Raw genomic sequence first — 13181 nt, 5'->3', positions numbered from 1 at the left:
GTAACTCACCAGGTGTATCATTCTCTAGGTGTATGTGCTGCAGGTGTAACTCACCAGGTGTATCATTCTGTAGGTGTATGTGGTACAGGTGTAACTCACCTGGTGTATCATTCTGTAGGTGTATGTGCCGCAGGTGTAACTGACCAGGTGTATCATTCTGTAGGTGTATGTGCTGCAGGTGTAACTGACCAGGTGTATCATTCTGTAGATGTATGTGCTGCAGGTGTAACTCACCAGGTGTATCATTCTGTAGGTGTATGTGGTACAGGTGTAACTCACCAGGTGTATCATTCTGTAGGTGTATGTGCTGCAGGTGTAACTCACCAGGTGTATCATTCTGCAGGTGTATGGGTTACAGGTGTAACGGACCAGGTGTATCATTCTGCAGGTGTATGTGCTGCAGGTGTTACTCACCAGGTGTATCATTCTGCAGGTGTTTGTACTGCAGGTGTAACTCACCAGGTGTATCATTCTGTAGGTGTATGTGCCGCAGGTGTAACTGACCAGGTGTATCATTCTGTAGGTGTATGTGCTGCAGGTGTAACTCACCAGGTGTATCATTCTGTAGATGTATGTGGTACTTTTCCCCTCATGGCACACATAGAAACACAGAATGTGACGGCAGATAAGAACCACTTGGCCCATCTAGTCTGCCCCTTTTTTATCCTTTAGGTAACCTCAACCCTATTTGATCCTTAGTTCTTTGTAAGGATATTCATATGCCTATCCCAAGCATGTTTACATTGCTCTATTGTCTTATCATCTACCACCTCTGATGGGAGGTTATTCCACTTGTCCACTACCCTTTCTGTGAAGACATCTTCCCTCTTTTCTGACACCCTGTTTGGTTCTTTCTCCCATGAAAAAAAAAAACTCTCCTGTACTGCTACTCACCAGTCTAGGGCCTTAATTGGTCACCTCTACTTTCCATCCTAAGATCTAATTGGTTATTCCCTTTCTAACTTCATTAGCAGTTCCAGCTCATCTCAAGTTCGTACTAGTCAACTATCAACATACCCCATTGGTTCTATGTCCCGTTATTTCCCACACATCATTGGCTATGTGCCGTTATTCCCCATGCTGCATTGGCTACTATCAGTTATTCCCCACACCTCATTGGCTGCTATCAGTTATTCCCCACACCTCATTGGCTGCTATCAGTTATTCCCCACACTTCATTGGCTACTGTAAGTTATTCCCCACACCTCATTGGCTACTATCAGTTATTCCCCACACCTCATTGGCTAGTATCAGTTATTCCTCACACCTCATTGGCTACTATCAGTTATTCACCACACCTCATTGGCTGCTATCAGTTATTCCCCACTCCTCATTGGCTAGTATCAGTTATTCAACACACCTCATTGGCTACTATCATTTATTCCCACACCTCATTGGCTACTTTTGGTTATTCCTCACACCTCATTGGCTACTATCAGTTATTTCCCACTCCTCATTGGCTACTATCAGTTATTCCCCACTCCTCATTGGCTAGTAGTTATTCACCACACCTCATTGGCTACTATCAGTTATTCCCCACACTTCATTGGCTACTATCATTTATTCCCCACACCTTATTGGCTACTATCAGTTATTCCCCACACCTCATTGGCAACTATCAGTTATTCCCCACTCCTCATTGGCAACTATCAGTTATTCCCCACACCTCATTGGCTACTATCATTTATTCCCCAAACCTCATTGGCTACTATCAGTTATTCACCACACCTCATTGGCTACTATCATTTATTCCCCACACCTAATTGGCTACTATCAGTTATTCCCCACTCCTCATTGGCTACTATCAGTTTTTCCCCACTCCTCATTGGCTACTATCAGTTATTCCCCACACCTCATTGGCTACTATAATTTATTCCCCAAACCTCATTGGCTACTATCAGATATTCACCACACCTCATTGGCTACTATCAGTTATTCACCACACATCATTGGCTACTGTCAGTTATTCCCCACTCCTCATTGGCTACTGTCAGTTATTCCCCACTCCTTATTGGCTACTATCAGTTATTCCCCACTCCTCATTGGCTACTATCAGTTATTCTCCACTCCTCATTGGCTACAATCAGTTATTCTCCACTCCTCATTGGCTACTATCAGTTATTCCCCACTCCTCATTGGCTGCTATCAGTTATTCCCCACTCCTCATTGGCTAGTATCAGTTATTCAACACACCTCATTGGCTACTATCATTTATTCCCACACCTCATTGGCTACTTTTGGTTATTCCTCACACCTCATTGGCTACTATCAGTTATTTCCCACTCCTCATTGGCTACTATCAGTTATTCCCCACTCCTCATTGGCTAGTAGTTATTCACCACACCTCATTGGCTACTATCAGTTATTCCCCACACTTCATTGGCTACTATCATTTATTCCCCACACCTTATTGGCTACTATCAGTTATTCCCCACACCTCATTGGCAACTATCAGTTATTCCCCACTCCTCATTGGCAACTATCAGTTATTCCCCACACCTCATTGGCTACTATCATTTATTCCCCAAACCTCATTGGCTACTATCAGTTATTCACCACACCTCATTGGCTACTATCATTTATTCCCCACACCTAATTGGCTACTATCAGTTATTCCCCACTCCTCATTGGCTACTATCAGTTTTTCCCCACTCCTCATTGGCTACTATCAGTTATTCCCCACACCTCATTGGCTACTATAATTTATTTCCCAAACCTCATTGGCTACTATCAGATATTCACCACACCTCATTGGCTACTATCAGTTATTCACCACACATCATTGGCTACTGTCAGTTATTCCCCACTCCTCATTGGCTACTGTCAGTTATTCCCCACTCCTCATTGGCTACTATCAGTTATTCCCCACTCCTCATTGGCTACTATCAGTTATTCTCCACTCCTCATTGGCTACAATCAGTTATTCTCCACTCCTCATTGGCTACTATCAGTTATTCCCCACTCCTCATTGGCTACTATCAGTTTTCCCCCACTCCTCATTGGCTACTATCAGTTATTCTCCACTCCTCATTGGCTATTATCAGTTATTCCCCACTCCTCATTGGCTACTATCAGTTATTCCCCACTCTTCATTGGCTACTATCAGTTATTCCCCACTCCTCATTGGCTACTATCAGTTATTCCCCACTCTTCATTGGCTACTATCAGTTATTCCCCACTCCTCATTGGCTGCTATCAGTTATTCCCCACACCTCATTGGCTACTGTAAGTTATTCCCCACACCTCATTGGCTACTATCAGTTATTCCCCACTCCTCATTGGCTACTATCAGTTATTCTCCACTCCTCATTGGCTACTGTCAGTTATTCCCCACTCCTCATTGGCTACTATCAGTTATTCCCCACTCCTCATTGGCTACTATCAGTTATTCTCCACTCCTCATTGGCTACAATCAGTTATTCTCCACTCCTCATTGGCTACTATCAGTTATTCCCCACTCCTCATTGGCTACTATCAGTTTTCCCCCACTCCTCATTGGCTACTATCAGTTATTCTCCACTCCTCATTGGCTATTATCAGTTATTCCACACTCCTCATTGGCTACTATCAGTTATTCCCCACTCCTCATTGGCTACTATCAGTTATTCCCCACTCTTCATTGGCTACTATCAGTTATTCCCCACTCCTCATTGGCTACTATCAGTTATTCCCCACTCCTCATTGGCTACTATCAGTTATTCCCCACTCCTCATTGGCTACTATCAGTTATTCCCCACTCTTCATTGGCTACTATCAGTTATTCCCCACTCTTCATTGGCTACTATCAGTTATTCCCCACTCCTCATTGGATACTATCAGTTATTCCCCACTCTTCATTGGCTACTATCAGTTATTCCCCACTCCTCATTGGATACCATCAGTTATTCCCCTCTCCTCATTGGCTACGTCCAGTTCATCCCCACACTTCATGGTCTCTACATTGTTCCTGTGTAGATCTCATTGTGTTTTCCATCACTCTCATCTCCTTTCCCCATGGATATAATAAAATATAAGTCCTGACTGGTCACCTGTGATCCGAGCGATGCCCTTCATCCTCTTTCCAGCCTCCCCGGCAGTGTGTGCCCCCAGGCTGTGGCCGATCAGGTGAACATTGGCAGGAGAATAGCCAAAGTTTTTCTGGAAACAAACACATTGTATTATAATATAACAAGGTGAATATTGTTTAGCAGGGGCATCAGAACATTTTTAGGTTGGGGGAGGCAAGATATAAATTCGGTTTGGCGCCCCTAGCTTCCCAGCACACTGTGACAGTGGGTGACATGCTAATCATATGTGTGGGTGCATCATTCCTGTATTATTAGGTGACTGGATGACAGGGGTTCAGCAGGTAAGCTGACCTCCGCTCCAAACACCACCAGCCGCAGGTTCTTGCCCAGGTTATCCGGACGTGCAGCGTCTGCTGGCAGGTACCTGTCCCTCAGCTTCCCCTGGCATTCCTCCACAGAAAAAGCCTGATCTCAAGCAGTGACACCAGCAGCAAGACCAGGCTCTCCCTGAGCCGCCCCCCTGCGGGCAAGAAGGACATGCACTCTGTTCCCCCATTGCTGCCCTGGGGTCCACCCCTCCATACAACCAGTCTGAGTAGCAGGACATGCTTCCCTCAGTCAGCAGAGCCGGCCCTAACCAATTTAATGCCCTAGGCAAGATTTTGTCTGGTGCCCTCTAGCACAGCCGCTAGTTCCGCCTCTTACCCTGCACCCATTTCCCAGCACCATCTCCCCTCACCCATAGCAGTCTTCACTTTGGTGCCCTGTGCCAGTAAGAGCATTGGTGCCCCCACCCCATATATTTTATATAGGAATAGCGTGTGCCTTCAGTGAGCACCCTGAAAAAGGGTTGTGTTTTTGCTGGGAAGGGGCATGGGTACACAATAGTACCCCCAATTGAAATTATGTCACACAGTAGTGCAACCTTATTTACATTATATCACACGATAGTGTCCCATATTCAGGTTACGTCACATAGTAGTACCCCTTTACAATATGCACGTTACTCCACACAGTAGTGCCTCTTATTCACATTATACCACACCGTATTACTCCATATTCACATTACACCATACAGTAGTGCCTTTTCTACATGTTACATAACACAGTAGTGCACCTTATACACATAATGCCACACATAAGCAATGTCCTTTTAGATATATTGCCACACATTAGTAATGCCCTTATACACATATTGCCACACAGTAATGGCCCTTACACATATGCCACACATTATTAATGGCCTTTTTACACATAATGCCTCCCATACACAGGGTACTCCGACCCAATTTCAACAAGGGATAGACAACCCCAACAACAGAAAAAATAAATAAAATCAAGGAGAGGGCAGAAAAAGAATAGATAAAAATATATGAAATAATGATAATTAGCATTATATTAAGTATACACCAGAGCCAATAAAAATGAAACAAAAAATAGTAAAAATCACTGGGTGCCACACACGCAGAGGTGCACAGGGTGCAAAATGCATTAAACATATGGAGGATGGGGGTCCAGGATGTCACAAACACAGTGCACCCGTCATACACACGGGTAAGGGTGCACAGGGTGAAACACAATGTCAGCGGGCCTAGGGGGCCAGACACAAGGGTGAGGGGGTTAGAGGGTGCTACATACACAAGTTGGAGGGTACAGGGGGCCACACAGGGGGGGGTGGGGCAGGAGGGCACAAGGCGTCACACACACACACACACACACACACGGGGCCACACACCAGGTTGTGGGGGGTAGAGAGTGGCACACATACACATAAGGCATTAGTTACACACAGGGGGATGGGGGTAGGAGGTCACAGGGCCCTCTGGTCACTCACCGCTGCATATCTACTCAAGCTTGGGGTGTCAGTGAGGGAGTACCACAGAGGCAAAGGTCGAAGAGGAGGTCAGTGAAGGTTAAGTGTGCCAGCACCCACGCAGCACCACGGCGCCGTGTCTGCTTGGCCGGTATTGTGAGGCTGAAGCTAACTAGGACACTCCTGGAACATGAGATGCAGAGGCCGACCTCTGCTTCACCCCCCACGGAGCGTGGAGCGGCGCGGCTGGAGGAGAGAGGGTGCTGGGGCCTCTTGATGAGTTGGGTGGCTCAAATCTCCGGTACAGGGTGGGGGCATAGATGCAGCGTATTGTGACCGTCACCGACGACGGTCACACACGCAGCTCGCTCCCCCCAAACATAAGAGAGGCGCCGCTGCCGCATTCAGTCAGGGCATGCGGACCATACCATGCACCCATGGAAACACTGCGTCCTCTGCCATACTGTGACAGTATAGCAGAGGATGCAGTGTTATGTGGGTGCATGGTATGGTCGGCATGCCCTGACTGAATGCGGCAGCGGCGCCTCTCTTATGTTTGGGGGAGCGAGCTGCCCCCTTGCCCCCCCATTCCGACGCCTCTGATTGTAGGGCATAACAAGAACAAGAGGCCATGGTAAGAAACTAGAGGCAGTGACATAACAAAGGATTCATTGGGGGGAATTCAATTGTTTGAAAAGTCAGTTGGGTGTCTGTTTTTTCCTATCTAATAGACAAGAAAAAACACCAAACTGACTTTTCAAACATTTGAATTCCCCCCATAGAGACATGGGGCCTAATTCAGACCTGATCGTAGAGGTGCCAAATATAGCACATCTACGATCAGTCACACAGACATGTGGGGGGGACGCCCAGAACAGCGCTAGTCTGCCCCGCTTGTCAGGCCCGACCCCCGCACAGGTACTGAAGCATCGCACAGCGGCGATGCTTTTGTACTTTAGGAGTAACTCCCTGCCAGCGCAGCTCCTGCGTGCTGGCAGGACCTACTCGTCGCTGTAAGGGTCGCAGCGGCTGCGTGTGACGTCACACAGCTGCCACGGCCCGCCCCCCCCCCAATGGTCCGGGCACGACTGCGTTGCCCGGACTGCGCCGCCAGCCTGCCCCCTCCTGCCCAGCGACCGCCTCTGCCTGTCAATCAGACAGAGGCTATCGCAGGGCTGAGACAGACATGCGCAGTTCAGACCCGTGAAAACGCACAGCAGCGATCAGGTGTGAATCAGGCCCATAGAACAGTCTCCCAGCAGAGGTGGTCCATAAACTACAGGGTCATCTCCGAAGTCCATAATAATACACAGAGGAGGAGGAGACTATGGGCCCCATTCAGTAAGGATCACAATTTCTGCTTGTTAGCAGAAATAGAGGAAGCCTCCTGCGCTACGCACGCAGGAGGCTCGCCGCCATGTTCCCGATCACGTTGGCTGCATGTGACGTCACGCAGCTGCAGAGATCACACCTCTGACACCCCCTGCCCCCCCCCCCTCCCCACACCGTTTGTGTCGCACCATCCCCCGTTTGGCCACAAACAAAGCGTTGCAGCTGCCCCGCGACCGCCTCTGCCTGATGGACAGGCAGAGGCCATCGCATTTTATGCAGCCCCCTTGCAGAAAATGCGGGCGCATGCGCAGTATGGGCGTTGTGCATGCACCCGCATCTTTGTCTCAGTTTTCGCACGCTGCACACTGCACACTGCGATCCAACCTGAATTAGGCTTTATGACCGGGATTCAGTCAGCCACTGTAGATTACCACTGGCTAATTGACCCTCCGGGGGCTATCCAAATAACCCCAAAGCCAGGAGTTTTCAGAGAATTTTCTCACCTGCTCCAGCAGGTCAAAAAATAAATCCCCGATAGCTCAGGGGTTGCCGGGGGGCCGTGACCCTGTTAACACACAAACCCATGGATTTTTCCTAAATTCTGTACGTTATCGCCCAATAACCCATGTTACCGCACATTAACATGATACTTTAATGGGCGTCAGCAAGACTATCGGGTGAAATCAGGAGTCCAATTGAACAGTAAAGCCTGCGGCTACCTCCGGTTTTCACCCGTCGTAATTTATGGGGTGTAATGTGATTCCATGAGCGCAGGGAGAACTTGCTACGTGTGGAGCAGAACGATCAGGGCAACTAGTCCTCCAAACAGCGCAAAAAGGAGGTTTCACATTTCGGAACATTGTTATATAAATAATATAAAGGGATGGGGTGGGGGGGAAAGATGTATTTTGCTGTGTACAGGGGGCAACCGTGGGATTTTATGTGTGCACAATGGTGGCCATTCCTAGTTGTTCGCAAGCTGTTTTCGGTCGCAGCGCAGCGTTTAGTCAAAAAAGCGGCACTTCTGCGCATGCGTAAGCACCGCAATGCGCACGCGCAACGTACTTTCACAACAGCCAAAGTAGTTTCACACAGGGTCTAGCGAAGCATTTCAGTCGCACTGCTGGCCGCAGAGTGATTGACCGGAAGTGGGCGTTTCTGGGTAGTAACTGACCGTTTTCTGGGAGTGTGTGTAAAAACACAGGCGTGTCAGACACAAACGCAAGCGTGCCTGGGGAAACGCAGGCGTGGCTGGCCGAACGCAGGGCGTGTTAGTGACGTCAAAACAGAAACTAAACAGTCTGAAGTGATCGCTAGCTAGGAGTAGGTCTGGAGCTACTCAGAAACTGCACAATCTTTTATTGTAGCAGCGCTGCGATCCTTTCGTTCACACTTCTGCTAAGCTAAGATACACTCCCAGAGGGCGGCAGCTTAGCGTTTGCACTGCTGCTAAAAGCAGCTAGCGAGCGAACAACTCGGAATGAGGGCCCATGTCTGAGTCATCTTATGCAGTAATCAGACGCATTTCGCCATCATGGTAGAGACGTGCATTTCATGGCTCATCTCATGCAACGTAATAGAGAAAATCACACGCGTTTCAGCAACACATACGATAAATCAATGTCAGCAACATGATTTGTCACATTTACACATTAGCGCAGTGGGCAGGTTCTCCCTCTCCGCACATTTCTACGGAAAGCATGTGACTATATAGGGCTAGATATGAAAATCCATGTAGGGTCCCTCTAGCCCGGCCACCACCAGCCTGCATGGTGCTTTGATGACGACTGGGGTCCATGGCCCCATGGGGTCTGCGCCACACCTGAACCCTACCATCAGCCCCAAACAACTGCAACCACGACTCATCAGACCATGCCACACATTGCCATTCCAATTAGTGACATCACAAGCCCAGGGGAGGCGCCATGTCCGGTGTCGTAGTGATAACAGGGTCTCTCTGGTGGGTGGCACCATAACCAGTAACCAGCAGAATGACCAGTACCATAACCAATAACCAGCAGAATGACCAGCACCATAACCAGTAACCAGAAGTGACCATAACCAGTAACCAGCAGAATGACCAGCATCATAACCAATAACTAGCAGTATGACCAGTACCATAACCAGTAACCAGCAGTATGACCAGTAACCAGCAGTGTGACCAGTACCATAACCAGTAACCAGCAGTGTGACCAGTACCATAACCAGTAACCAGCAGAATGACCAGCATCATAACCAATAACTAGCAGTATGACCAGTACCATAACCAGTAACCAGCAGTGTGACCAGTAACCAGCAGTGTGACCAGTACCATAACCAGTAGCCAGCAGTGTGACCAGTACCATAACCAGTAACCATCAGTGTGACTAGCACCATAACCAGTAACCAGCAGTATGACCAGTAACCAGCAGTGTGACCAGTACCATAACCAGTAACCAGCAGTGTGACCAGTACCATAACCAGTAACCAGCAGAATGACCAGCACCATAACCAATAACTAGCAGTATGACCAGTACCATAACCAGTAACCAGCAGTGTGACCAGTACCATAACCAGTAACCAGCAGTGTGACCAGTACCATAACCAGTAACCAGCAGTGTGACCAGTACCATAACCAGTAACCATTAGTGTGACCAGCACCATAACCAGTAACCAGCAGTATGACCAGTAACCAGCAGTGTGACCAGTACCATAACCAGTAACCAGCAGTGTGACCAGTACCATAACCAGTAACCATCAGTGTGACCAGCACCATAACCAGTAACCAGCAGTATGACCAGTAACCAGCAGTGTGACCAGTACCATAACCAGTAACCAGCAGTGTGACCAGTAACAAAACCAGTAACCAGCAGAATGACCAGCACCATAACCAATAACTAGCAGTATGACCAGTACCATAACCAGTAACCAGCAGTGTGACCAGTACCATAACCAGTAACCAGCAGTGTGACCAGTACCATAACCAGTAACCAGCAGTGTGACCAGTACCATAACCAGTAACCATTAGTGTGACCAGCACCATAACCAGCAACCAGCAGTGTGACCAGTACCATAACCAGTAACCAGCAGTGTGACCAGTACCATAACCAATAACTAGCAGTATGACCAGTACCATAACCAGTAACCAGCAGTATGACCTGCACCATAACCAGTAACCAGCAGTATGACTATGACCAGCACCATAACCAGTAACCAGCAGTATGACCAGTAACCAGCAGTGTGACCAGCACCATAACCAATAACCATCAGAATGACCAGCACCATAACCAATAACTAGCAGTATGACCAGTACAATAACCAGTGACCAATAGAATGACCAGCACCATAATCAGTAACCAGCAGTGTGACCAGTACCATAACCAGCAGTGTGACCAGTATCATAGCCAGTAACCAGCAGTGTGACTAGTACCATAACCAATAACCAGCAGAATGACCAGCACCATAACCAATAACTTGCAGAATGACACGTACCATAACCAGTAACCAGCAATGTGACCAGTACCATAACCAGTAACCAGCAGAATGACAAGCACCATAACCAATAACCAGCAGTGTGACCAGCATGATAACCAATAACCAGCAGAGTTACCAGTACCATAACCAATAACCAGCAATGTGACCAGTACCATAACCAGTAACCAGCAGTGTGACCAGTACCATAACCAGTAACCAGCAGTGTGACCAGCACCATAACCAGTAACAAGCAGTGTGACCAGTACAATAACCAGTAACCAGCAGTGTGACCAGTATCATAACCGGCAGTATGACCAGTACCATAACTAATAACCAGCAGAATGACCAGCGCCATAACCAGTAACCAGCAGAGTGACCAGTACCATAACCAGTAAACAGCAGAATGACCAGCACCATAACCAATAACTAGCAGTATGACCAGTACCATAACCAGAAACCAGCAGAATGACCAGCACCATAACCAGTAACCAGCAGTGTGACCAGTACCATAACCAGTAACCAGCAGTGTGACCAGTACCAAAGCCAGTAACCAGCAGAGTGACCAGTACCATAACCAATAACCAGCAGTGTGACCAGCACTGTAACAATAACCAGCAGTGTGACCAGTACCATAACCAGTAACCAGCAGTGTGACCAGTACCATAACCAGTAACCAGCAGTGTGACCAGCACCATAACCAGTAACCAGCAGTATGATCAGAAACCAGCAGTGTGACCAGCACCATAACCAGTAAACAGCAGACTGACCAGTGCCATAACCAGTAACCAGCAGTGTGACCAGCACCATAACCAGTAATCAGCAGTGTGACCAGCACCATAACCAATAACCAGCAGTGTGACCAGTACCATAACCAATAACCAGCAGTGTGACCAGCACCATAACCAATAACCAGCAGTGTGACCAGCACTATAATTAATAACCAGCAGAGTGACCAGTATCATAACCCGTAACCAGCAGTGTGACCAGCATCATAACCAATAACCAGCAGTGTGACCAGCACGATAACCAATAACCAGCAGAGTGACCAGTACCATAACCAATAACCAGCAATGTGACCAGTACCATAACCAGTAATCAGCAGAGTGACCAGTACCATAACCAGTAACCAGCAGAATGACAAGCACCATAACCAATAACTAGCAGTATGACCAGTACCATAACCAGTAACCAGCAGAATGACCAGCACCATAACCAGTAGCCAGCAGTGTGACCAGTACCATAACCAGTAACCAGCAGTGTGACCAGTACCAAAGCCAGTAACCAGCAGAGTGACCAGTACCATAACCAATAACCAGCAGTGTGACCAGCACTGTAACAATAACCAGCAGTGTGACCAGTACCATAACCAGTAACCAGCAGTGTGACCAGTACCATAACCCCATAACCAGTAACCAGCAGTGTGACCAGCACCATAACCAGTAACCAGCAGTTTGATCAGTAACCAGCAGTGTGACCAGCACCATAACCAGTAACCAGCAGACTGACCAGTGCCATAACCAGTAACCAGCAGTGTGACCAGCACCATAACCAGTAACCAGCAGACTGACCAGTGCCATAACCAGTAACCAGCAGTGTGACCAGCACCACAACCAGTAACCAGCAGTGTGACCAGCACCATAACCAATAACCAGCAGTGTGACCAGTACCATAACCAATAACCAGCAGTGTGACCAGCACCATAACCAATAACCAGCAGTGTGACCAGCACCATAACCAATAATCAGCAGTGTGACCAGCACCATAACCAATAACCAGCAGTGTGACCAGCACTATAATTGATAACCAGCAGAGTGACCAGTATCATAACCCGTAACCAGCAGTGTGACCAGCACCATAACCAATAACCAGCAGTGTGACCAGCATGATAACCAATAACCAGCAGAGTTACCAGTACCATAACCAATAACCAGCAATGTGACCAGTACCATAACCAGTAACCAGCAGTGTGACCAGTACCATAACCAGTAACCAGCAGTGTGACCAGCACCATAACCAGTAACAAGCAGTGTGACCAGTACAATAACCAGTAACCAGCAGTGTGACCAGTATCATAACCGGCAGTATGACCAGTACCATAACTAATAACCAGCAGAATGACCAGCGCCATAACCAGTAACCAGCAGAGTGACCAGTACCATAACCAGTAAACAGCAGAATGACCAGCACCATAACCAATAACTAGCAGTATGACCAGTACCATAATCAGTAACCAGCAGAATGACCAGTACCATAACCAGTTACCAGCAGAGTGACCAGTACCATAACCAGAAAACAGCAGAATGACCAGCACCATAACCAATAACTAGCAGTATGACCAGTACTATAACCAATAACTAGCAGTATGACCAGTACCATAACTTATAACCAGCAGTGTAACCAGCACCATAACCAGTAATCAGCAGAGTGACCAGCACCATAACCAGTAACCAGCAGTGTGACCAGCACCATAACCAATAACCAGTAGCTTAACCAGTACCATAACCAATAACCAGTAGCTTAACCAGTACCATAACCAGTAACCAGCAGAATGACCAGTACCATAATTAATAACCAGC

At 47.7% G+C, this 13181-nt stretch overlaps 1 protein-coding gene across 1 annotated transcript in view; it reads right to left on the bottom strand.

The window, feature by feature from the left end:
* LOC135058295 (pancreatic triacylglycerol lipase-like) overlaps positions 1-13181 on the bottom strand; it is a 58560-nt gene that overhangs the window by 32674 nt on the left and 12705 nt on the right. The window contains exon 4 of the mRNA XM_063963820.1: positions 4029-4137. Within this exon, the coding sequence (XP_063819890.1) occupies positions 4029-4137 (109 nt within the window). The remainder of the gene's footprint in view (positions 1-4028; positions 4138-13181) is intronic.

Source organism: Pseudophryne corroboree, chromosome 3, assembly GCF_028390025.1.
Source record: "Pseudophryne corroboree isolate aPseCor3 chromosome 3, aPseCor3.hap2, whole genome shotgun sequence".
NCBI lineage: Eukaryota > Metazoa > Chordata > Amphibia > Anura > Myobatrachidae > Pseudophryne > Pseudophryne corroboree.
The sequence above is the reverse complement of the archived record's forward strand: the minus strand, read 5'-3'. Positions and strand labels throughout refer to the sequence as shown.